Raw genomic sequence first — 27,557 nt, 5'->3', positions numbered from 1 at the left:
GAAGAGCAGCAAATAATACAAACTTGTGCAGAATGGTTTGGGGAGCACCTGTCAGGCCATACCTTATGGGATCATGGGGCCCAAAAAAATTGAAAAGTTAGAATGCATTCTGAGGAAGTCAGAAAAACCAACAGCAGCTCCAGATTCTACCAGGGATATGAAGATAGAAGGGTGGGATGTGGTGGCAATGGCAGTCGAGCTAATGATGCTCAGGCCATGGCAATAGCAGTTATAAGGCAGAAACAACCTGAGCGGTTTGGAAGTCCAACTTACCAAAAAAAAATTGCAGTTTGGCTTTGGATTCATTAAATTTGTCCGGCAACCATCCTTGTTGGAATTTTAGGATGACCTTTATTTGCAGCATTATGTCCGCATAAACATCCTGCAGAGATGCATAACAAATTTCATCCACTAGGTAACCATGATTTCTGACAAGCAGTTGGGAAGATGTTTGGCTTCATAGTAATATATTCCTCCAGTGTCTATCTAATGGTGACCAGGACAGCAGAAATATCTGAATTTGGTTTGCTCAGGCCTCTTCATCGTCTGCAATGGACACCCAATAACCAGAATAACCCAAACATGTTCTTTTCCAGATGCCCCATGGAAACCTTCAGTGAACGCTTCGCTGGTCGCAATTGAAGGCGAGACGGTCACCATATTCTGCAACACCCAGGGGAACCCCGACCCCATCCTCTCCATTGTCAAAGATAAGCAAATCCTCAACTCTGCCATCTTTGAGAACGAGCTGGTCCTGGAGATCCCGTCGGTCACCCACGAGCATGACGGGGAGTATTGGTGTCTGGCCGAAAATCAGTATGGACACAGCAACAGCTCCTTCAACCTCACTGTTGTGTGTAAGTGTTTCCCGGGAACAAGAATGGGTATTTTTGCACTCAACTCAGCAGCTCAGACAGTTTCGTATTTTTGACCACTGAAGATGAGTGGGAAAAAAGGTGATTGGGTGCAGTTCATGCTTGCACCATGTGGTGGAGCTGTTTCACAGAAGTAAATTGTGGCTGGTGGGGGGGGGGGGGGGGGGTCTGCATTCCTAAACTTGGTCAGGGATCTTTCTTCTCTGTTATGTGGAGTTTGTTTGGATAGAACTGCTCAGCATGCTCATCCCCCTGCTCTTGTAATTGACCGATGGCAAAAGCAGGCACAGAGCTTGTGGTAGAATTACAGGTATCTCCTGCTGTGTCCTAGCTTTAGTGAGTGTCTACATGAGATGCCGGTGGGAGTGTTCCATAGTACAACACTGGGACTGATCAAGTGATGCAACAGACCTCAGGATCTGCACTTAGGACTTGCTAGCAAACTGCCCCAAAATGCAAATTTTGATCTCCTTGCAACCACAGCAACAGTACTCAGTTGGCTCATCCCCTTGCTCCTGTAATTGGCTCATGGCTTTGTCCAAAATGCACAGAGCTTGTGGTAGAATTACAGGCATCTTCCGCTCTCCCCTATCTGCGGAAAAGGGCTGAGGGTCGAAAAGGGAGGCCGGTGAGAAGGTTCCCCATTACAACACTGGGACTGATCATGTGATGGCAGCAGCAGACCCACCTACCCAGCACTCATTTCTAGCAAACTGACCAAACAAAAAGGGAGAACTGCTCAGTGAGCTCATCCCCCTGCTCCTGTAATTGGCTCATGGCTTTACCCTAAAACCTGCACAGAGCTTGTGGTAGAATTACAAGCATCTCCTGCAAGGTCCTATATGAAAAGGGATGCCATTGAGAGTGTTGCATTTCAGGGCTGGATCTAGACTGTCTGATGTGGGGGTGCAGCAAAAAATGTCAGGGGGGGGGGGCAGAAGATGGGAGGTCAGCAGGGAAGAGGATGGGGGTCATTGTTGGCAGGGCAGAGGACTGGGGTCACCGATGATGGGGCAGAGGACGGGGGTCACTGCTGGCAGGGCAGAGGACTGGGGGTCACTGCTGGCAGGGAAGAGGACAGGGGTCACTGCTGATGGGGCAGAGGATGGGGGTCACTGCTGGCAGGGCAGAGGACAGGGGTCACTACTGGCAGGGCAGAGGACAGGGTCACTGCTGGTAGGGCAGAGGATAGGGGTCACTGCTGACAGGGCAGAGGACAGGGTCACTGCTGGTAGGGCAGAGGACAGGGGTCACTACTGGCAGGGCAGAGGACAGGGTCACTGCTGGTAGGGCAGAGGACAGGGGTCACTGCTGACAGGGCAGAGGACATGGTCACTACTGGCAGGTCAGAGGACAGGCGGGTCATAGACCACCCAAGCACCCCCCCTAGTCTGGCCATGCTCCATATTACAACACCAGGACTGATCATGTGACAATAGCAGCAGATCCTCCTACTTAGCACTTGCTATTAGCAAAATTCCCCAAAAATGCAAATTTCACTTCTTTGCAACCACAGCAACAGTACTCTGGATTGAACTGCTTAGCAGAGAGCTTGCAGTAAAATGACAGGCATCTCCCGCAATGTCCTATCTTTAATGAGGCTGTAGAAGAGGGCTGGGTGTCAAAAGGAGATTCTGGTGAGAGTGTTCCATATTACAACACCGAGACTGGTCACATGACGATAGCAGCAGACCCTCCCACTTAGCGCTCACTTTTAGCAGAAGCATCGGCATCCCTTTCCTCATTATCTACAGACCAAGAGCAGGTAACAAATGTTTACAATGTATGTAACTGATCCGGAGAGGATTCGTTTTCATTTTGGTTGAAATGAACTGTTTTTGCTTTCGCAGTTTCGCCGATTGTTTTATCCGAATCGAAGTGCACGGTGACGAAGGACAATGTTCAGTGCATGTGCACAGTCAAGTCCAACCCCGACCCGTACATCATGTTCGAGATCCCTGAAAAGAACTTTACAGTGAGCGAGCTGAACGCGGAGTTCGTTCATTCCCAGAGGAACGGCTACATGGTGAGCAGCATCCTGACGCTGCAGAAGGAGACGGAGCTTCCGAAAGTCGTCCTGTGTTCTGCAAGCAATCTGTACGGCAAGAAGATCCACGAGCTCGGGTTCCAGGACTCTGGTGAGTGACAACACTGCTGGTCAATAAGGACAGCCTCCGATTTTTCATTCCTCGGACTAGAGGAGGGATCATCATCAATCCCCTCTCCATTAAACCATACTGTTGTTGCCCGCCTCTCATAGCTATTAACTTGCCCTGCCATCATCCGTTATATTCTTGGGCATTACATGAAAGAACACATCCCTTTAGATGTGCATGCTTCAGCAACTGATCAGCATATTGCACAGCTACAGCCTGCAGCATCTAGCGGCTAGCCGGGAGAAGCATGCATGTCTAAAGGGATCTCAGGAATGTGTTTCTTCAATATTACGCCCAAGGCAGGGTACTGTGACATTTAACCCTTTTGCTGCTGGAGCCTTTTTTTGCATTTTGATTTGTACACATGATTAAAAAAATCATTTTAGGTCTGAAGATGACTAAAACCCCACCTAACCTTTTCAGGAAGCAGACACTCTGGAGAATAAAATACTGGTAGTACCAATTTTTTTTTTATTTCACACAATATTTGCACAAAGGTTTAACAAGTGCAAATTTTCAGTGAAAAAATGAATCAAAGTTTATTTTAGGGCACAAAAACAATATACCAGGGGCTTAGTCATGGGGTCGTCTGATTAAGCCCTGGTGGGCGGGGTGAAAGGTGTCAGGGGGGCGTGGTGGTGCCGGCATCCTTCCTTATTGATTGGTTTGTATCTGTGTTGTAGAGATTTCAGCCAGGACACGCAAAGGGGTCTTTTTCTAAAGCATTCCTTGTACAAATGTCTGAGGCTTTTGTTCATGCTGGACGAAATGTCTTCATTATTATTGTAATATATCCCTCCCTTTTAGATTGTAAGCTCTAAAGAGCAGAGCCCTCTGATTCCTGCTGTAGGAAATTGTATTGTAACTGTACTGTCTGCCCTCATGTTGTAAAGCGCTGCGCAAACTGCTGGCGCTACATAAATCCTGTATAATAATATTATTATTATTGTTAATAATAATAATAATAATAATAATAATAATAATGGTAATAATAATATTATCATTATTAGTTTTATTATTATTATTATTATTAATAATAATAATAATAATAATAATAATATAAATAATAATTCTCTAATTGGAATATTTCAGAAAACCATCCTGCATTTTGTCCACTAGATGGTGCTAACAACACATGAAGGTATCATCAGCGCCATCTAATGGCCAAAATGCAGTATGGTTTTCTAAACTATTACAAAAAATTCATTTTGGTCACTAGATGGATACGGGGATACAGAATTAAATTATTACAAAAATTACGGGGACCTTTCGTCCAGGCTATACAAATGCTTCTGCAATTCGGCCAGCAGGCCCCACAGTGAGGGGAAATCTGCCCAGGCAGCAAAAGAGATTGATTTAGGCTTCCACCCATCCAAAATTAAGCAAAAATGTGAATAATTGCTTAATTCCCACTGCTGCCTGGTGATTGCCCTACACAGGGCCGTGGATAAGGGGGTACCACCAGTCCTCCTGTATGGGGCCCAGGCCAGCAGGGGGGGATCCAGGTAGCTGGGTGAATCAGATGTAGGCAGGGAGGTAGTTCAGCACAACAGGGGGCGCAATTACAGTGGCTAAATGGTTAGCACTTCCACCTGGCACTACTAGGGTCATCGGCTCAAATCCCAACCACAGCATCACCACCTGCCTGGAGTTTGCATGTTCTCCCTGTGCCTGCATGGGTTTCTTCCGGGTACCCCGTTTCCTCCCACACTCCAAAGACATACTGGTAGGTTAATCAGCTCCTGTCTAAATTGTCCCTAGTATGTGTATGTATGAATGTAAGTTAGGGACCTTAGATTGTACGCCCCTTGAGGGTTACGGACTGATGTGAATGTACAATATATATATGTAAAGTGCTGCATAAATTGATGGCGCTATATAAGTACCTGAAATAAATAAATAAATTACTGGAACCGATCCCCTGTATTGCCTTCTCTGCAGCAGCTGAAAGCTGGCTTAGTCTCTCCCTACTGCTGGCTGCAGAGAGCCATACAGGGGATTGGTTCCAGTAATTGCCCCCCCTCGCAATGCCGATCCCCCTCCCTGGGCACCATATGTTTCCCCCTGCTGCTCAGGCTCCCCCCGTGAGCCCCCTCCCCTGCAGTGCTGCCAGCTTACCCACCAGCAGCTACAAGCACTCTATAGGATCTTTCAGGATGAGTGGAGGAAGGGTCTTGTATATATGCCACATTTACCAGGCCCCTCCTTTCCTGAGTGAACATAATGAGTGATCAGTACTGATCACTGAGTTCGTTCATAACTGAAGCATAGTACACTGTGTTTTTTTTTTTTGGTGGGGGGGCCCTCTCAGGTTGGCTGTAGGGGGCCCCGTGGTTTCTAACAGCAGCCCTGCTGATGGTTGGTGGGGTTTTGGTCTTGTAAGTCAAGAGTCAAGACAGCCCTCTTGTTTTTTTTTTGGTGGGGGGGCCCTCTCAGGTTGGCTGTATGGGACCCCGTGGTTTCTAACAGCAGCCCTGGCCCTACACATACATTTATGAAGTCGATCCAAATAGAGACTATACTCTAACCCATAACAAACAATAATAATTCATACTTCCTATTAATTGGCCCTAGTATGTGTCTGTATGAATGTGAGTTAGGGACCTTAGATTGTACGCCCCTTGAGGGTTAGGGACTGATGTGAATGTACAATATATATGTAAAGCGCTGCGTAAATTGACGGCGCAATATAAGTACCCAAATTGGCATCTGTAAGCTGAAATCTGATTGGCTGAGCTTCTCCACCACACATTTCACAGCCAACCTTTTTTGAGCTCCACACCCCGCCGACCTCTCATACATCTGCTTTGTGGCTTGTCTCCCCTCTTGCAGACAGCTTGCTCTGGGCGAAGATCGGTCCCGTGGGAGCCGTGGTGGTTTTCGTCATCCTTGTGGCGGTCGGTGGCTACATGATTAAGACCAGAGAAAAGTAAGGAAAGTTTTCGGGGCTTTTGGATGGAATGATGAAATCTAAAATGAACGGGAGCCAAAAAAAAACCCTCCCCCCCGACCTAACCGGTGCCAGACATCGGGGCCAAGTCATCTGATTCTACGAACAACTGAGTATTATCACCACTCTAAACACATCATGTTCATGGTAGACTTGGGATACTCTGGACTGCCCCCTACAGACAATGTATATATCGAAAAGTTGAAGCTGTCCCTTTGTATCTCAGGAGATTTTAATTTAACAAAATCCTTCACTCTGTATATAGGGTTACAATTATTATTATTTTTTTTGCCTAATGAATGTGACATACATTATTACTTTGCATGTCCACCCCCACCCCCTCCCCGTCCCCACCCCCATGGAACACATCCTTTATTAAACTTTTAATAAAATCTTTATTACATTCTTTATGTCTCATTTATGTGTTTTAATTCGTATATTTTCTGCACCCCTATCTCGGTTTAGAAAGAGACTTAGCCTTCCTTCTGTCTTATGGGAGTTTACATTATTTGGCAAGTTAACTAAATCAGAATTGTTGGATATCATTATTGAAGAGTCAGTTAGGAGGCCGCATAGCAATTCGCCCAGCGAAAGTGCGTTTGCGTTTGTTCTGTACAAATGGGGCAAAAAATGAATGCGATTAGGCTATTTACCGTGCTGCTCAAATGTTTTTCGTTTATTGAAAATGGAAAATTCAGCATTTGGCCGCTAGATGGCGCCAAGTATATTAAGAAATCCTAACACTTGGCACCATCTAGTGGTCAGTTGCAGTATTTTCCATTTATTATGGTTTAACCTGCACAGGAAAACCCTATAATAGCACCGTCTAGTGGCCAAATACAGTATTTTTATTTTTTTTTGTAAATCAACAAAAAATATTTGAACAGTACAGGGAGTTCCTTTGTTACTTAGCACCATCTAGTTAACCAAATGCTGTATTTTCCATTAAATATCACGGAAAAACATTTCACCAGCACAAAAAATAGTCTCATCAAGTGACCAAACACAGGATTTTCAGTTTTAAATCAGTTTTAAATTAATTCAAGGACAAGGTGTATTGGCTCCTGTCTAAATTGTCCCTAGTATGTGTATGTATGACTGTGCGTTAGGGACCTTAGATTGTACACCCATTGAGGGTTAGGGACTTTAGATTGTACGCCCCTTGAAGGGTTAGGGACTGCTGTGAATGTACAAATATATATGTAAAGTGCTGCGTAAAATTGAGGGCGCTATATAAGTACCTGAAAGAAAGAAAAAAAAGAATATAAAGTACCTGTAATTAATAATAATAATAATAATAATAATGTAGAACACTGAACCAGAATAGGAAACGGCCTAATAATGTTAGTTTTTTTGCTCCTTTTGCACAGAACAAATGCACATGAACAATGCAGAGGTTTTTTTTTTTTCTTTTTTTTAATTTTTACATTTTTTATATTTATAAATACACCCTTTAATGTCTTCCTTTTCATGTAAATAGAAACCATCAACGATGACAATCTTAAGTGGACAGATATCACAGTTTTTTTTTTGGTCAGTTATCTCCCCCCTTTTTCTTCCCTTAGCCTGGTTTGGCAGAACAAATGCCATAAAGACGGGTTTTATTTTGTTAATCCCACACACTGCCAATTTAGGATTTAGAAAGATATACCATTGCAAGCCATTATAGGGGATGTACTAAAATGGTAAATTGTCTGAATGATCAGATTGGGAAGTAGCTGTAACTTGCAGTTTACTATACAGATTCAGTAATGCGAAACAGGGACAGAATGGCAAAGGGCGTGCCTACGCTGCAGGAGAAAGAAAGCTGCACAAACATGGACTCTACACAGCAATGTCTCTGCGACTCGATCAAGGCGACATAGCATAGTCTCTATGGGGTTTATTTACTAAAGCTGGAGAGTCCAAAATCAGACTCCCTTCTGCATAGAAACCAATCAGCTTCCAGGTTCCATTGCCAAAGCTTCATTTAACAAGCTGAGGTTAGAAGCTGATTGGTTTCTATGCAGAAGGGAGTCTGATTTTGGACTCTCCAGCTTTAGTAAATAAACCCCCAGGGGTCTGTACAACAACATAGAGACCTGCTGAGAATCAGTATTCTAGTAAAACAGAACACAAACAAAATGTAGGGTAGTTCTGGTAACACAGGCAAACAGCTGGAGGGACCCCGAGCCCGGGGGCCAAACCACTGGAACCAATCAGGGAATAGTAGCTGGGTCATCCATAGAAGCTGCATGTTATTAGGCTCCTGCTTGCAAGCCGGTTCTGACAATGGAGAGCCTCCCAACTGGCTGCAGATTCCTTGCTCAGCTACTTCTGCCTGGTGAGATGTGGCCTCTCTAAAATGCATAGGAAGGGAAGTAGAGGAACCGATGAGGATAGGGGCACGTCCAGGAACCCGGAACGCTGTAGGAAAGGATTTAAAAGCACCTGCCGCTACATCTGGGCACGAACGGGCACTCCGCTACAGGGCTTCTTTGCTTTTCATGGGGCAAAACAGTAATGATAATGGCCATTTTCATTACTACTTGCTGGTTTTGGAGCATGGAATGCTGTCATTTCGTAATATAAAACAAACACTTTTAATACCCCTGAGGAAGCAGGGGACGGTATGCCGAAATGCGTTGGGATGTAAAGTCAATGAAAATGCTTAGTTAGAGGGCGACGCTAATGGAAATTGGAAGAGGAGAGATGAGAGATGGACACTGAATGGGAAGATTAGATAAGGATCTGGGAGAGATAGAAATAGTTTCTATCAAAGAGACCCCAATGTGGAGTTGTACAGTTATCTCTTTCTAAACTGAGATCGGGGTGCAGAAAATATAAAAAGTAAAACACAAAAAAAGAGACGTAAAAAAAAAATTTGAAAAAGAGTTTCTTCAATCCATCTCTCATGGGGTGGATAATAATGTATGTCACAATTATTATACAAAATAAAGTCAAAACTAAACTCCAAGCAGATGTATAAAACACACCAAATAATGCCCAAGTTGGGGCTCACCTCTCCCGACCCCAATGCACCCCCCTTCCCCATAAAGGTCCCCTCAGCAGTATTTTTTTATTTGATTTCTTACCTTTTCTAAAGTCTTTAGGGCAGTCACATTGATACATCACCCTGCACCAGTACATATGGGGTGCAGGGCGCCTTGGAGCCACCACGCTCAAGAGGAAGGGCCATGATGCCCTGCACTCAGTTTTCTCTCAGTCTTCCAGGTTACATGAGACTACAGGGTCTGTTTAAATAATAATAAAAAAAAATCACAGTACAAATGTGGCAAACATTCGCAACAACAACAAAAAAAAACATGTTTTGCTTATTTTGGAAATTTCCTATGACTAGCAGCGCCACCTAGTGGCCATAATGCTGTATTTTCCCTGAAATACCTTAGTCAGGAAAAATACTGCATTATGGCCAATAGATGGCGATGGTGATTAATCTTATTAGAAAAAATACGGCATATTTTTTGCTGCAGCTGTGTGAATGTTTGTAACATGAATTTTTAAAAATAATTTGACCCCTCGGTGTCATTCAAACTGGATCATCTCGTGACGAATAAAAGAACAGTAGCAGTGTTGTCACAAGGACAGGAAGGGAGATTGAATCTCTCTAAACAAGCCCAATTGGAGGAACACATATTCAAAATATATTTTTAAAATATTCTTCCCAAAAATATTGACATATATTTAAAATACTACAATTTTGGCCGTATTCAATATATTTCAAAATATATTTCAATACACACACACATATATATATATATATATATATATATATATATACTTTATGTTGAAATGTGTTTTTATATATTACAAAATATATGAAAAATATTTTTAAAAATATATATTTTTCAAATATATTCTTCAGATTTTTTTTAACATACATAAAAGTCACTTTAACATATATTTGTACATATATTTGTAAATGCACTCCAAAAATGTAGAATAAATGGATTTTTAAAAATATTTTTCATATATTTTGTAATAAAAACGCATTTCAACATACAATATATATATATATATATATATATTTATTGAAATATATTTTGATAAATATTGAATATGGCCAAAATTGTAGTATTTCAAATATATGTCAATATACTTGGGAAGAATATTTGTAAAATATATTTTGCATATATTTTTCTTCCATGTGGGCTTGTTTAGAGAGATTCAGTCTCCCTTCCTGTCCTTGTGATTGTTCTTTTTTCGCCACGAGATGATCCAGTTTGGGAAGAATATATTTAAAATACATTTTTCTTCCATGTGGGAGGACACAGTGGGGTTGATTTACTAAAGGCAAACAGACTGTGCACTTTGCAAAGCGCAGTTGCTCCAGAGCTTAGTAAATGAGGTAAAGCTTCACTTTGCCAAGAATACCCAATCAGGTGCAAGGAAAATAAAAAAAACAGAATTTTTGCTTGCACATGATTGGACGATGGAAGTCCGCAGAGCTTCTGTTCATTTCCTAAGCTCTGGAGCATCTGCACTCTGCAAAGTGCTCAGTCTATCTGCCTTTGTAAATCAATGCCAGTGGCTATTAAAAATATTTTCCTAGTAGGGTGGGAGCAGGGGCGGACTAACAACTCATGGGGCCCCCGGGCAATAGGGGATCATGGGGCCCCTGTGTCCTTGCACACACTTAAACCACACCCAAAAAAGCCTATGAAAGGTACCAGGGGCATCTCATGGGGCCTCCTACTGACCCTGGGCCCTCGGGCAGTGCCCGAGTTCCCGAATGGTCAGTCCGCCTCAGGGGCGGACTGACCATTTGGAAACTCGGGCAATGCCCGAGGGCCCAGAGTCAGTAGGGGGCCCCATGAGATGCCCCTGGTACATTTTTCATAGGTTTTTTTGAGTTTGGGCAAGGACACAGGGGCCCCATGATCCCCTATTGCCCGGGGGCCCCATGAGTTGTCAGTCCGCCCCTGGTCCGCCCCTGGGTGGGAGGAAGCTAGGACCTTTCGTTAGCTATTTCTTTCTGCTTTCGCATGCTATTGTTCACAAGGCAAATACGGGTTTTTGAGTGTTCCATCGTAAAGCTAGCCATTGACGTTTAGATTCATTGATTTTCGAAAATCAGTAGATTCCTCCATGCATGCTAAACAGCATGGAAAGAAGAATCTCTCTTGTTGGCTAATGTATTCAGACAGCCAGGACACCCGGGGCTGCCTGAACACCCAAACAGTTGCTGCATCCGATAGGGTGTGCCGACAGGGCCACCCAGACCTTGAACCTTGCCCAAAAACAGCAGAAAACGGCTAAAATTCAAACTAACTTACTCAGGGATTTCCAAAATGTTACTTTCTCTATGATAGCAGATGAAAGTTACTTGTGTGCCCATTGATGACTTCCCTTCACTTCCTGCCACGGTGTGACAACGCTCTCACTTGGTCAGGATATACGGGGAAATCTTATCTGAAAAAAAAACCCAAAAACCTTCATGGAGGTTCAAAACCTTTTCCTAAGTGCTGAGGGCATTACTGGAAGATAATATGAAGACAAATCCAGGTACTTAGTCTAGCTGCATCTAAAACTATATTTTTTTTTGTGTTTGCTTCTATTTGATACACTCCGAGATTTAGCATTTTACCCAAATATTCTCAAACCGCCCAGTTGCACGGTACACATGCTGACAAATGTGTATGTTATGTCGTAACATCATTTATAGGTGATTTTTTGTATTTTTTTGGTGCAGAAAGACCATGACAGAAAGTTCTAGTTTCATTCAGACAGAGACTTCCCCGTCGTACAGCGGAGACGCATCGAAGAAGAAGAAGAAGCCGTTAGGAAAAATCGAGGTAATATTCTTCTTTTTTTTTTGTCTAATAAATGCTTTATGGTGTTTTGAAGTCTATGTGAAGTTTTAGTTTCACTGTTTTAATAAAGTTTTCATTTTTAGCAAGAGGCCTACCTTTGATTTTTATCAATGCGTTCTGTTCTCCGGGGGGGACAAAGTATATGCAACATTTCGTCCAGGGGCAGACTGACCATTAGAGCACTCGGGCACTGCCAGTCAGTAGGGGGCCCCATGAGATGCCCCTGGTACCTTTTCATTGGTTTTTTCATAGGCATTTTTGGGTGTGGGCGAGGACACGGGGGCCCCATGATCCCCTTTTGCCCGGGGGCCCCATGAGTTGTCAGCCCGCCCCTGATTTCGTCCCATCTTCCTAGGTGCTGTCTAGCTGTGAGGTCGTCCCTCCTCCCTCCGCCGCCATCTGACAACGCGGCTAGCAAGGAGATGGCTTCTTTGACAAATGGCACTTATTTTTTCTGGCTACAAGCACTTTTCCAAACAGTGATAATAAGCCACATAGAAATAAAAATAAAATAAAAATAAAATAAAATTATGTGTGCAAAAACCCAAAATTGTGATCTGAAAATGAATCTTCTAAATAAATCCAAAAAGTCACTAAAAAATATCCAGTGGATTTATTTACAAGATTCATTTTCAGATCACAATTTGTGTTTTTGCACATATAATTTAATTTTGTTTTTGTTTTTTTTATTTTTATGTATTTTTTTTATTTTTATTATTATTATCACTGTTTGTACTTGTGTTTCTGGGGTGGAAGGCGTTATACTGAGTCAATGGGATTTAGATATCTGAGTGAGAAGGAGTGTTTTTTACACTATACAAGCACTTTTCTGCTTGCCTGGACATTTTAGCCGATACCTTCCTCTCCCCAATCAGACATGCGGCACACTTGTCTCGGGTAAGTGCTTGGAGATGGAGAAAAGTGCCATCTATCAAAGCAGCCATCTCCATACCAGCTGCGTTGTTGGATGGCCATGGAGGGAGGAGGGGCGTCCTGTCCAACCTCACAGCAAGCCTTATGCGGGCCTTATGCGGGCCATAGATGTGGAGAAAACCGGCTGATTTTTCTTTAAAAAAATGAAAAATCGGTAGTTTGAGCGGCCGACGTTACCAGGAACAGTAAAACAAATCGGCCGATTTTCATCCCGTCTACAGCCGGCAAAAAGTGTCTCTGCAGAGAGCTCCGCTATTTCTTTGACAGTTCCTTGACATTTACAGCGGTTGCAACATTGTATCTATTTGTATCCATTTCGGATACAGATGTTTTTATTCGGAAACAAATAGATACATTGTTGCAACCGCTATAAATGTCAAGGAACTGTCAAAGAAATAGCGGACACTTTTTGCCGGACTGGAATTCTTCTTCTTCCTCTTCTTCTTCTTCATCCTCTTCTTCTTCTTCATCCTCTTCTTCATCTTCTTCATCCTCTTCTTCCTCTTCTTCATCCTCTTCTTCATCCTCCTCTTCTTCATCCTCTTCTTCTTCATCCTCTTCTTCTTCTTCATCCTCTTCTTCTTCATCCTCTTCTTCATCCTCTTCTTCATCCTCTTCTTCATCCTCTTCCTCTTCTTCATCCTCTTCTTCTTTTTCTTCTTCTTTTTGTCTTCCTCTTGCAGGTCACTGCTCATGCGCAGATTTTTTTATCGGTAAAAAGATCAGCAGATTTGCCCATCATTGCCGCGAAAATCTTTTTCCAACTTTAGAGATTAAAAAGATCTGCCAAAATACCGAAAAACAGCCGACCTATTAGCCCACTAACGATCCGAAAATCAGCCGATTTTATTTTCGGCCGAAAAATCGGCCGATTTTCGACCCATCTATGGCCTGCATTAGACAGCACCTAGGAAGATGGGACGAGGTACTACATGTACATTGTCCTCCGGAGAACAGAAGTTGGACCCCCATCTGCCTGCCATAATGCCTATCACTCATCTGTGGAGGGAGGGGCCGGAGAAGTGGAGTTATATTCTAGGGGGCTCCAATGCAAACTTTGACTAGCCTGCTCCCACACCCCAAGCCTCCACTTTGGAAAGGAGAAAGGCAAAAAGGCGCCTCTAAGTGCAGCAATTCCAGCAATTTTTAGGATGTACGGTTAAAAACGCTTACTTGAATGTGCGGCATAACAGGCTCATCTAAGTCTTTCCCATTATGGACCTGTCACTGTCTCATCTCTCGCTTGCTGATCAGCAACTACAGGCTGAGGTTGGCATGTAGGTCAAGATGGCCACCGCTCTCCCAGTACCACTATGGAACGCATGTACACGAAGTGACGTCAGGAAAGGGGCAGCGACACGTTTCGGAGCGTGATCGAACGGCTCCTTCTTCAAGACCAAGACCCAAGATCATTGAGCCAACTTAAACAGGGTAAAGGGGCGGAGCAAAGGCAGGGGAAAGGTGGAAACATAAGATAATAGGACAGCGCTCTCCCCAGACCCTGCATTCACTATATCCGGTCTCCCCGGACCCTGCATTCACTATATCCGGTCTCCCCGGACCCTGCATTCCCTATATCTGTTCTCCCCGGACCCTGCATTCACTATATCCGGTCTCCCCGGACCCTGCATTCCCTATATCTGTTCTCCCCGGACCCTGCATTCACTATATCCGGTCTCTCTGGACCCTGCATTCACTATATCCGGTCTCCCTGTACCCCGCATTCACTATATCCGGTCTCCCTGTACCCCGCATTCACTATATCCGCTCTCCCAGGACCCTGCATTCACTATATCCGCTCTCCCTGGAACCTGCATTCACTATTTTCAGTCTCCCCGGACCCTGCATTCACTATATCCGGACTCCCCGGACCCTGCATTCACTATATCCGGACTCCCCGGACCCTGCATTCACTATATCCGGTCTCCCCGGACCCTGCATTCACTATATCTGCTCTCCCCGGACCCTGCATTCACTATATCTGCTCTCCCCGGACCCTGCATTCACTATATGTGGTCTCCCTGGACCCTGCATTCACTATATCCGCTCTCCCCGGACCCTGCATTCACTATATCCGCTCTCCCCAGACCCTGCATTCACTATATCCGGTCACCCCGTACCCTGCATTCACTATATCCGCTCTCCCCGGACCCTGCATTCACTATATCTGGTCTCCCCGGACCCTGCATTCACTATATCCGCTCTCCCCGGACCCCGCATTCACTATATCCGCTCTCCCCGGACCCTGCATTCACTATATCCGCTCTCCCCGGACCCTGCATTCACTATATCCGGTCTCCCCGGACCCTGCATTCACTATATCTGGTCTCCCCGGACCCTGCATTCACCATATCCACTCTCCCTGGACCCTGCATTCACTATATCCACTCTCCCCGGACCCTGCATTCACTATATCTGGTCTCCCCGGACCCTGCATTCACTATATCTGGTCTCCTTGGACCCTGCATTCACTATATCTGTTCTCCCCGGACCCTGCATTCACTATATCTGGTCTCCCCGGACCCTGCATTCACTATATCTGGTCTCCTTGGACCCTGCATTCACTATATCTGGTCTCCTCGGACCCTGCATTCACTATTTCCGCTCTCCCCGGACCCTGCATTCACTATATCCGCTCTCCCCGGACCCTGCATTCACTATATCTGGTCTCCCACAGTACACACAACATGGAAATGCAATTATTTTAGTAAATATACACTGCTAAATCCCTTTTCTCATCAGCAGTCTATAGCAGTCTTGTGACTTCTATCAGTGTCCAGCAGAGCACTGGTTACAGCTTGCAGGAAGAGTTTTCATTTTGGTCTAGGGGTCTGCAGAACCCCTGACCTCTGTCTGCACATTGCTGATTGGCTCTGTGCTGATCACATGCACTCTCTCAAGAAAAACAAAACCTCTCTAGCAATGCGCACCTAACTGAGCATGTGCAGAGTGACTCCAGACGATATGTCTTATTAGGAGATAAGAGGGGGGCACTGGAAGAAGGGGAGGATCAGAGAAGACAGGATCAAACAGCCTTTTTACACAATGCGGAGGATTAACCCCTTAGGTTCCACAGTGAGTATAACAAGCATGCTTTACTGCATCTACAGACTGATTGTACTGTTGGGGGTTCAGTAACACTTTAAGTCATCTATTAATCTACAACAATATCGATGGACTAGTATATATCAGACTGAATAATACAAATGATACATCCCCACCCCTGTCCTGACGGCACTTCCGGTACGCAGGGTCCTACACCACTGGGCAAAGGGGGAGTCTCCAGACCAGGGGCGGACTGACAACTCATGGGGCCCCCGGGCAATAGGGGATCATGGGGCCTGTGTCCTGGCCCAAACTCAAAAAAACCTATGAAAAAGGTACCAGGGGCATCTCATGGGGCCCCCTACTAACCCAAGTTTCCAAATGGTCCGTCTGCCCCTGCTCCAGACAGAAGTCTATGGACCTGCTGCCATTAAATTGCAAGTCCCATCATGCTTTGCCAGCATACTGCACCATACCCTAAGAAGCCAGTTAACAGCAAGGCACTAGCAGCGCGCCCCTGTGCACATTCCTAGTGGTCAGACCCTGCCGTCCAACTGACAAATTGCTCATAGGGTTACAGTTCTTTTCTGATGCATTTCTGATGCTGTTTTTTAGTCTTGGCATCCTGACATCAACTTAGTAAAGGGTTAAACACGTCAGCACGCAAGGCTCCGCCCTGTATACTTTGCAATTATAAAAATGTCTCTAATATATGTAGTTCCTATATCATTAGCAGCACTTAGTGGCCGTAATGCATTTTTTTCCTGATGGAGGTATTTATGGAATAAAAAAAAACCCAAACACATAATGGTCACTGGGTGGGGCTAACGATAGAGGAACTACATATATTAGAGAAAATACGGTAGTTTCCGTTCCAAATGTGGGGATGTTTGTCAGATCTGCACAATGAGTGATTTATATATAGACTTCTTGGTAATTTGGTATCGCACTCTGAAGGAATTTAAAATTCACTCCCCTTAGGACAGGTGGATATACACTATATTGCCAAAAGTATTGGTCCCGCCCTCCAAATCATGTGATTCAGGTGTTCCAATCCCCTCCATGACCACAGTTGTATACAATCCATCCCCTAAGCATGCAGACTGCTTCTACAAACATTGGTGAAAGAATGGGTCGCTCTCAGGAGCTCAGTGACTCCAAGCGTGGTCCCGTGATAGGTGGTCACCTGTGCAATAAGTCCATCCGTGACATTTCCCGGCTACTAAATATTCCACGCTCAACTGTTAGTGGGATTATAATAAAGTGGAAGCAACTGGGAACAACAGCAACTCAGCCACCAAGTGGTAGGCCACTTCACATGACAGGGCGGGGTCAGTGCATGCTGAAGCGCTCAGTGCGCAGAAGTCACCAACTGTCTGCAGAATCAATAGCTAAAGACCTCCAAACTTGGTGTGGCCTTCAGATGAGCCCAACAACGGTGTGTAGAGAGCTTCATGGAATGGGTTTCCATGGCCGAGCAGCTGCATCCAAGCCTTCCATCACCAAGTGCAATGCAAAGTGCCGGATGCTGCAGTGTAAAGCACGCCGCCACTGGACTCTAGAGCAGTGGAAACGTGTTCTCTGGAGTAACCAATCACGCTTCTCTGTCTGGAAATCCCATGGAAGTGTCTGGATTTGGCGGTTGCCAGGAAAACTGTACTTGCCTGACTGCATTGTGCCAAGTGTAAAGTTTGGTGGAGGGGGGATTATGGTGTGGGGGTGTCTTTCAGGGGTTGGACTTGGCCCCCTAGTTCCAGTAAAGGGAACTCTTAAGGCGTCAGCATACCAAGACATTTTGGACAATTTCATGCTCCCAACTTTGTGGGAAGAGTTTGGGGATGGCCCCTTCCTGTTCCAACATGACTGCACACCAGTGCACAAAGCAAGGTCCATAAAGACATGGAGGAGCCAGTTTGGGGTGGAGGAACTTGACTGGCCTGCACAGAGTCCTGACCTCAACCCCATAGAACACCTTTGGGATGAATTAGAGCAGAGACTGTGAGCCAGGCCTCCTCCCCCGACATCAGTGCCTGACCTGACAAATGTGCTTCTGGAAGAATGGTCCAACCTTCCCATAGACACCCTCCTAAACCTTGTGGACGGCCTTCCCAGAAGAGTTGAAGCTGTTATAGCTGCAAAGGGCGGGGCCAACTCAATCATGAAACCCTACGGACTAAGACTGGGAGGCCATTAAAGGTCATGTGTGTGGAAAGGGCGGGGCCAACTCAATATTGAACCCTACGGACTAAGACTGGGGGGCCATTAAAGTTCATGTGCGTGGAAAGGCAGGCCGACCAATACTTTTGGCGATATAGTGGATATTTTATTTTCATGGGTTGGATTCATCACTTCAATATAACATTTTACTTTTCTTATCACCTCTCATGTCATTTATTAGTCTTCATGCCATGAATTAATATTCCGAGTCATCGTGTGTTATCTGCTCATGTCTCCAGACATCACTTGCCATTTACTAATCCTTCTCTTTAATAGTCAGGGGAGATCAGCTCGCTGGAAGTAAAATGACACAGCAGGTACGTAGCCGACATGTCTGTGTGATGTCATAATAATAACCACCAATCAAAATGTACACCCTAACCTGCAATGGAAAACACAAATGACAGCATGGATTTAAGTCTCTGTTATCAGTCCTGTTTACTTATATGTGCTCAAGATGTTTGTGACTGCATGTGCAGAGAACCCCTAGGATATATAAGTCATTTTATTGCAAAAAGCCTACTTATAGCCAAATTAATTTTTTTCTAAAGTTTGTAACGATCACTTTACACAAAAAAAAAAATAAATAATAATAAAAAAAAAAAATAAAAAAAAATATATATATATATTTTTACTATAGAAAAAAAGTTTACATTTTATTCTATAATTTGTCCCTTTTGAAACACCAATAAAATTATGATTCTGGCACAAAGCACTGCAAGGGTATTTACAAATAATTAAAAAAAGGCTTTTTTTCAACTTTGTGCATTTTTAAAAAATGCCACACGAAAAAAAGAAAAAAAATTGCAAACAAAATAATCTTAAAGCGGAACTCTGGTCAAATCTTTTATTTTCCTACGTGGCGGGGATGTGCCTGCACTGCATGGATTAAGCGCTCGTGTCGTCCAGGGGTTTAGGGAAAAGCTGTACTTAACCGCTCCTTCGATCCTTCGGAAAACAGCGCTCCAGCGGTGGACTGTTCTTACCGTCTGTGGGCGTGATGACGTCAGGAACAGCCCATTCACGAGACCTCTAGCTTCCGTGGGGGGCGGCAGGAGCGAAAGGGACCGATCTTGCACTCAGAGGATAGGCGGATTAGGTAAACATACCTTTGCATTCTGAGCCCCTAGTCAAGGAGTACCTTAGTCTGTACGCCCCTTGATGATCAGGGACTGATGTGAATGTACAATATATATGTAAAGCGCGGCGTAAATTGATGGCGCTATATAAGTACCTGAAATAAATAAATAAGGAGTAGGCAACCTGAGAGCCGCAGGACTACAAGTTCCATCATGCCTCTGCAAGTCATAGCTGTAACTGTCAGTTTTGTAATCTTTGTAATGCCTCATGGGAAATGTAGTTCCACAACAGCTAGAGAGCTGCAGGTTGCCTACCCCTGGCCTAGATGAAAACGAGCATTTAACCCATGGAGTGCTGGCACAGTTCCACTGCATGGGAAATGAACAATATTGCCCGGAACTCGTCTTTAAATATTAAGGGTTAGATAACTAGAAATACACAAACAAATGAAGAAAAAAAAATCATAAAAAAGGGGAGAAGGGGAAGGAGTTAATTAAGGCTGATTAGGTTAAACTAAGAGTTAATACGAGGTTCAACAGCAAAAAATGTTTTTAAAAAAATAACAAAAACATAAAAAATATTTATATATTATATTTATATGTGTATATATATATATATATATATATATACTGTATATATAGAATGTTACTTTCTATCTCCAGCGTGAACAATGTTTATAAAAAATGTTACTTTGTATTCTTCTATTTTGTGTCTGAACAGTGTTTATAAACAATGTTACTTTGTATTCGTCTATATTGTATCTAAGCAATGTTTATAAACAATGCTACTTTGTATCTTTCTATCTCCCATCTAAAAATTATTTATAAACAATATTACTTTGTATCTCACTTTCTCCTGTCTGAACGATGTTTATAATCAGTTACTTTGTATCTTTCTATCTCCCATCTGAGCAATGTTTATAAACAATATTACTTTGTATCTCTCTTTCTCCTGACTGACCGATGTTTACAATCAGTTACTTTGTATCTTTCTATCTGCCACCTGAGCAATGTTTATAAACAGTATAATTTTGTATCTCACTATCTCCTGCCAGAACAATATTTATAAGCACTGCACTGTTACAGTAACTTCCAGCTTTTGTTTTGAATTGCCAGCAAGAGGGAGGGGCAATTGGCAGCGGGGCAGAAGGACAGGGTGTACTGCATATGACCTGTGTAATTTAAGGGCATTTTTTCAGGAGTGTGTAGCATGCCCAGTGCCCTGTCCACAACGGTTTAATCTCTCTCTGTCCCTAAAACAAAGGACCCAAGACATAAATGTCTCGGTGACACCAATAAAGATCTGAAAAGGGCTTTATTCCTTCCTTACTCTAACCTAAACTAGGAAAAAAATTGTCTATAGATGCTATGATAAAAAAAATATCATAAAACTGAGCCAGGTCCATTCTAGTCCCTTTAAATTCAAAGCCTTAGAAAAGTTTCTTGCTGAACTGAATGTTATTATCGGAAACCACATTTAGGGTGAGGTATTTGATGGCACAGCTTGATGCATCCACAGCCCCCATCCCCTGTACCTTCCTAGTGCAGTTTAGAAAGGATTCTCTGGTTCCTCCAAGTTCTGTAATGGAGATGTTACTGTTTCACCTGCACACTTACCCAACGGCCCGCAGTGTTCCCACTTTAGTCTGACTCTGTGTGTTAGTTTTCAGTCTGTTCCAAACAAATCTAAATTTTTTGTGGTCTTTTCAGACTGTGAATAAATAAATTGTTGTCTCTCTCCGTGGTGTAGTCACCTTCAATGTATGTTTTTGGTATTATATAACTGTTGAGGACCCAGCGTAAAAGACACGACGCAAGCCACATATCAAACATTTACATAAATAAACGAGGACAGGTATTCAGAAGTGGAATGAGGAAGAGGAAACACTCACTAAATTCATCACAATTATGTTTACTGAGCATGTAGTTGAGAAAAAAATTCAGGTACAAAAAAAAAAACCTTGGTGGGTACACACTGGTAAAATTCACAATTGCAAGCAGTAAGCATTTACAACTTGAAGGATAATTCAGCAACATTCTTGATACACAGCACAGCAATTGTCCATGCTGCCTCCATCACTCTACCTGGTTACCCCTAGGAACCCTTTGACATGAGCACACCCTAAGCAGACCTTCTCAGCCAAGGTTTTATAGAGCCTTATTGTTCCTCCAGTGGTTGCAAGGGGGTACTTGGCCAATTTTAACCAATTTTTGAGATATGTAACCACTAAACCCCAATTATATTTTTAGCTATTTATAAGGGGGAGTATTCTTCCCACTGACCACCAATTTAAGGAACATTCTTCTCATTGACCACCAATGTAAGGAACATTCTTCTCATTGACAACCAATGTAAGGGACTTTCTTCTCCTCCACCACCAATGTAAGGAGCATTCTTCCCAATGACCACCAGTGTAAGGAACATTCTTCCCACTAACCACAAATGTAAGGGATATTCTTCTCATTGACCACCGATGTAGGAGACATTCTTCCTACTGACCCCCAATGTATGGAACATTCTTCCCACAGACCACAAATGTAAAGTGCATTCTTCCTACTGACCACGAGTGTAAGGAACATACTTCCCACTGACCACCAATGTAGGAGAAATTCTTCCTGCTGACCCCCAATGTAAGGGGCATTTTTCCCATTGACCACCAATGTAAGGAGCATTATTCTCATTGACCACAAATGTAAGGGGCATTCTTCTCATTGGCTACCAGTGTAAGGAACATTCTTCTCATTGACAACCAATGTGAGGAACATTCTTCTCCTCCACCACCAATGTAAGGAGCATTCTTCCCAATGACCACCAGTGTAAGGAAAATTCTTCCCACTGACCACAAACGTATGGGGCATTCTTCTCATTGACCACCGATGTAGGAGACATTCTTCCTACTGCCCCCAATGTAAGGAACATTCTTCCCACAGACCACAATTGTAAAGTGCATTCTTCCAACTGACCACCAGTGTAAAGAACATACTTCCCACAGACCACCAATGTAGGAGAAATTATTCCTGCTGGCCCCCAATGTAAGGGGCATTTTTCCCACCAATGTAAGGGGCATTCTTCTTATTGACCACCAATGTAAGGGGCATTCTTCTCATTGACTACCAGTGTAAGAAGCATTCTTCCCACTGACCACCAGACTAATATGAATTGAACTGCAGATATAATAATTCTAAGTAGGGTTTCCTTGAGACCTGAAAGTTATTTCAAGGGTCTCTCCATGTATAATTGATACTCTTTATATTACTGTTTCAAGCATATAGGAAAGACTAATGTGCAAAGTACAGTCATCAACCAATCAGCATTAATTTTTTCTGCTGCTGAGTAAATTAGGATCGCACTGGGTCCAATGGCTTTTGTGGTAGCACTGGGGCTCTCAGCTCGGGCCACTTTCCAACCCCCATGCTCAGTTGCCCATAATACATCCATAGCTCCTCTTTGGTTGTTTGAAAGTTAAAGCAAGCAATGCTATCTTTCTTTTTTGCTTTAGGGAGGTGGTTCTATAAATTACGACCCTCAATATGGATGAATGCATGAAAAAGCCAAACCTATGCCATCTTTGATGGAGCATGTATCTGCAGTGATTGTCTGGGGTTATCTTACTCCCATGGCAAGACTTTATCATTTCCCTTACAAGAAGAAACATGAATTATCTTCAGAAAAACTGTGCCTGCAACCCCATAGTAGGGAAAACATCATCTGCTCAGTCTATGTATAGGCTGGTAGGACTTGAAGAGGTTCTCTTGGTAGAAAAGCTTTGCTGCAAGAACCATCCCTTGCTTGTATGTTTTTTCCTCTCCCATCTCCGGTCTAGGGGAGGATGCTGTGGTGGCCCAAAAGGTCTGGCTGGTCACCAGTGACCTCCAAGATGACCAGGGTGTCCCTCAATCCCTGCAACACATCATTAGATTAGGGGTCAGTTGAACTTGACTGCTTGACATTCCCATGCGTCTTACTACCCAGTCTCCAGACCTGAAATAGGGAGATACTCTTAGATTTGAAGCTACTTTTTTGGCTTCTGATGACCCATAAGACTAATTCAAACTGTAGTAAACATTGTGGACTTATCTGACATGTTATTTTTAGCTACTGGAAAATACCCCCACAGAAAACAAAATCAGACTTACTGCTCCACCATCCAGCACCTTTTGTTTTCTTAAAAAAAAAAAGCAAAAAAAGTTTTCTTTAGTTAATACTGATTCTTTTTTTCCCCTCTCAGAATCAGTTCCTCAGCATTTCAGAAAGGATCCTACTGAGCAAGAGGCGTCAACCCAAACCCATGGACTCTGAGTATGCAAACATTGACTTTTCAAAGAGGAATGTTAAGGACAATTACACCTCCCCTGAGGAGCTGACGGAATACGCCGAGATCCGGGTGAAATGACGGCCACTTATCTAACAGCACAAATACAACTCCCACTCTCCCACCGAACACAGAGAAACCTCAAGAGCCCGGATTGATTAATTCGTTACAAAGCATGCATTGTGTGCATTTCCAAGGATAATGGAACAAGAATCTGTTAAAAATTAATAATGTGGTAAAAGATTGAAAGCCCTGGTCAACCTTAACAACATAATTTTGTAACCAAAAGTGAAATTTCCTCATCATGTCAACTGCAACTATTATTACTAGAAAACGCCATTCCTACCTACTTCTGTTCTGTAGATACTGAGATAGTCAACACCAGTGCATGCGCAAGTGCATTTATTTTTCATACCAGTCTCTAATATTTGGCAGGATTGGCTCTTTGATTCCATCAAGGGTTGCCAGTGACCGGCTGTGTTAGAGGATGTGGGCCCACATCCCCTGTGTATATCCCTCCACTACCCACAATCCTTTGTGCTGTTAGATAAGAATGAACAGTAGCTTGCTGTGGCCAAACTGTGTCATCTCTTGCACTGACTTGCTGGATAAGATAACTTATAGGCTGATAATGAAGCTAGAAATGACCTATTCTTTTTTTTTTTTTTTTTTACCAATAACTGAATTCCTTAGATAAGTCAACTGACTCCCCTAAAGGGGAAATTACATCTTACAATCCAATGTATTGCAGGAGATATCAGCAAAGTTAATAATAGTAAAACTCCAACCCTTTCTGTAGTCATTTGGTAGATTTTTCCTTACTTCCTGTGCGGTCACCGAGACAGGAAGCAAGCAAAATCTCTCTAAGGGTGATCACAGAATTTAAGTAAACTTTAGTTAGTTTTTTTTTAGTTATTAGGTTAGCTTTTAACTAACGTAACAAAGGGTGAGAATCTCCATCAGTCTTCTATTGCTGTCTATGACCCCATTATGGAGTTCTCCTCAGTTCCTGTTTGTTTACCTGGACAGGAAGTGAGATTAAATCCCCCAAAAAGGGAATCAGAGGGCAATTGGAACTTGGCAAAGATTATACCCTTCAGCACTCTAAACAAACAGATATGTTTTAGTTTGCAGTTGGGCTTTAAAGGGTCAGATCATCCATAAATGGTATTTTAGTTATAAATCGATTCAGGACCTGTTGGCTCCTTGGAGTCTCCAGTGGTGAGTACTGCTTGACATAAGCTATATGGCTAAAGGTTTGTGGACACCTGAGCATCACACCTACATGAGCCTGTTGGGTATCCTATTTCAAAACTATGGGTATTAATACAAAGTTGCCCTCCCACAATGGCATCTGTAAAGACTTTCACTTTCGTGTGAAGGGTTTCCATAGGATTATGGGGCATGTCTGTGGGACTCTAAGCCTATTCAGCCAAAAGAGCATTTGTAGACTCAGATACTGATGTTTAACTTGTAATTTGTGTTCCACTTCATCCAAAAGCTGTTCAAAAGGGTTGAGGTCAGGGTTCTGTGTAGGACACTTATGTTCCTCCACACCAAACCATGTCTTTATGGATCTGGCTTTGTACGCAGTGGCACAGTCATGCTCAAACACAATGGGCTTTCCCAAACTCCTTCCATAAGGTCGGAAGAGCACCATTGCTAAAAATGTCTGTGAAGGCACTATTATGACCAGTACTCATCCTTGAAAACACCTGAACTCAATAATTTGGAGGGGTGTCCACCTGCCCTTGGTATTATAGTGTAGTTCCTGGTTGTATTTCTTTGAGGTTTTAGAGGTTCCCTCTCACCACGTCATGTGTCTCCACCACTCAAAGTAAAGGTGGTATCCAACTCGGGGATGGGAGGTCTTCATAAGAGCCATGGAAGACGTTCTACATTTAGAACTCAAGCACCAGTGGAATTCCAAAAAGATATAAGAAACATTCTGTGGTTTTATCTCCACACATTAAAACATCAGATTTGGGTGAAATGACCCCCTAAAAATGATCTAAGTTTATGTATATATAAGTTAATTTTATTTAATTATATTTATTGTTGTAACCGTATCAGAGATGGGGGGCCATTTCTTTGCTTTTACAAAGCTATCAACCTCGCTTATTGAAGTGCCTGGAATAAGAACCGAGTTGCCCATAGCTATCAACCAGATTCTTTCTCACTTTTCCACCCATCACTAAGAAAACTAAAAATCTGATCAGTTTCTATGGGATACAACGGATTATTAATGGATTTGCACTGTGCCATTAGAAAAGCCCCCCAAGAGCTCAAAGAGAAGTGGTCACAGTGGGGCTTATGCAAGAGTGCTGTTTATTCCTTCGTAAATGATTGAAAATGTGCAGGTTTATTTGTGTCTGGTAAATACCACAGCACCTTTGTTGTTACAGAGTTCTGCTATTTCATATTGTTATGCAAACTCGTGCGCTGGAAGTCAGAACGTTTTTTGGTGTGTAAGGTAAGGCAATTGAGAGGGCAGAACTTGGTAGTCCCAGAGGGGCTTCTTAAGCCGACCATACATGGCTAGATTCTTCCATCTGAACAGGGATTGCATTGGTTGAGATGAAGTCATTGTTCGGTTTATAATTTCCACCCGACTCATGCCGGGTCCAGCTAGGTGATGCTCGCAGGTCCACCCACGGTTCAAATTTTACTCAATTCAGTAGGAATCAGCCACAATTTGAGCCATCTATGGCCACCACTGGAGTCATTCTCAGGCAAACTTGCCCAGTTATAGTAAGAATGAATTCTCAGATTCTTGGGTAAACCCAACCATGACTGTTCACTTGTCCAAAGAGCAGTGCTTGCCAGTAATCCACTGCAGGCAATCAATGATTGGCAGCTTAGTGTGAGAATACAAAAGACAATTGCTGATCACTTGCCGTGGATTATTGCTCATTTATATCGTTTATACTTTGTCATTAAATAAGACTAATAGAGTAATTTCATAACCTAGGATGTGCACAGCTTAGCCAGTGCCTCCCCCTACTGAGTAATCGATAATTGATTTTTTTAAGGTCTGCAATTTATTCTTGAACTCCCCCTGAATTCTGTAACCTCTTGCTTGATGTATATTCCTGTAAACAAGATAACATCATTATTATTGTTATACAGATTTGAAAGGTTCACATAATAAACCTGTATATATTATGAAAGCGGCTGTTCTTGTTGGTGACCCCAGTGCACAACACAATAAAGTTATGGAAACTTGGCTGTTGTGGTGATCTATTAATTTGGTGGCATACCTGGGATGCTGAATGCACTGCCTCATACATGGCTAGCTATTAGAGGATGTTCTATGCTTTGTTCCTCTACGGCCAGCCCATACTCTAGTGTGCAAAATAGTAAATATTTACTTGCTCACAGCATACTTAATACTGTCCTTTAATTTTGTCTGTTTTCCCTACAGTATATTGGCACTATATGTCCATTAAAATATGCTGTAAGCAAGTATGTATTTGGCATTTTGCACAGTAGAGTAGGGACTGGCCAGAGAGAGATCACTTTGACACAGTTGGCCAGAGGAGGATTATTTTGGCAGAGTTAAGTAGAGAGGAATCACTTTGCCACAGCTGGCCAGAGAAGAATCACTTTGGCAATGTTGACCCGAGAAGATTCACTTTGGCACAGTTGGTCACAGAGGAATCGCATTGAAACGGATGGAGAAGAATCACTTTGACACAGTTGGCTAGAGGAGGATTATTTTGGCAGAGTTAAGTAGAGAGAAATCACTTCGACTTGGTTGACCAAAGAGGAATCACTTTGGCACAGTTGACAAGAGAAGAATTACTTTAGCACAGTTGGCCATAGAGGAATCACTTTGACACAGTAGGCCAGAGGAAAATCACTTTGACACAGTTGGTCAGGTAGGAATCACTTTGACAGAGTTGGCCAGAGAGAAATCACTTTGACACAGTTGGCCAGAGAAGAATCAGTTTGACACAGTTGGCCAAAAAGGAATACTGTGACACAGTTGGCCAGGGAAGAATCACTGATGCAGTTGGCTAAAGAGAAATCACTTTGTCACAGTTGGCCAGGGAAGAATCACTGATGCAGTTGGCTAAAGAGAAATCACTTTGACACAGTTGGCCAGAGAGGGATTGCTTTGATGCTATTTGCCAGAGGGGAATCCCTATGACACAGGTGGACATTGAGGAATCA

General features: G+C 43.2%; 1 protein-coding gene across 5 annotated transcripts in view; it reads left to right on the top strand.

The window, feature by feature from the left end:
* MAG (myelin associated glycoprotein) overlaps positions 1–26,607 on the top strand; it is a 105,565-nt gene extending 78,958 nt beyond the window's left edge. For 3 of the 5 annotated variants that reach the window (XM_089668865.1, XM_089668867.1, XM_089668866.1), the window contains 5 exons: positions 597–857; positions 2,726–3,013; positions 5,864–5,960; positions 11,674–11,776; positions 23,298–26,607. In XM_089668865.1, coding sequence (XP_089524991.1) covers positions 597–857; positions 2,726–3,013; positions 5,864–5,960; positions 11,674–11,776; positions 23,298–23,462 — 914 coding nt within the window. In that variant the 3' untranslated portion in view covers positions 23,463–26,607. Of the gene's footprint in view, positions 1–596; positions 858–2,725; positions 3,014–5,863; positions 6,388–11,673; positions 11,777–18,265; positions 18,307–23,297 lie in introns of those variants that run through there. The other 2 variants (XM_089668868.1, XM_089668869.1) reach the window with 2 other exon arrangements.
* The last annotated feature ends 950 nt before the right edge of the window (positions 26,608–27,557 follow it).

This window comes from Staurois parvus, unplaced genomic scaffold (genome assembly GCF_062004578.1).
Source record: "Staurois parvus isolate SC_StPar_1 unplaced genomic scaffold, SC_StPar_1.0 ptg000065l, whole genome shotgun sequence".
Lineage (NCBI taxonomy): Eukaryota > Metazoa > Chordata > Amphibia > Anura > Ranidae > Staurois > Staurois parvus.
The sequence above is the reverse complement of the archived record's forward strand: the minus strand, read 5'-3'. Positions and strand labels throughout refer to the sequence as shown.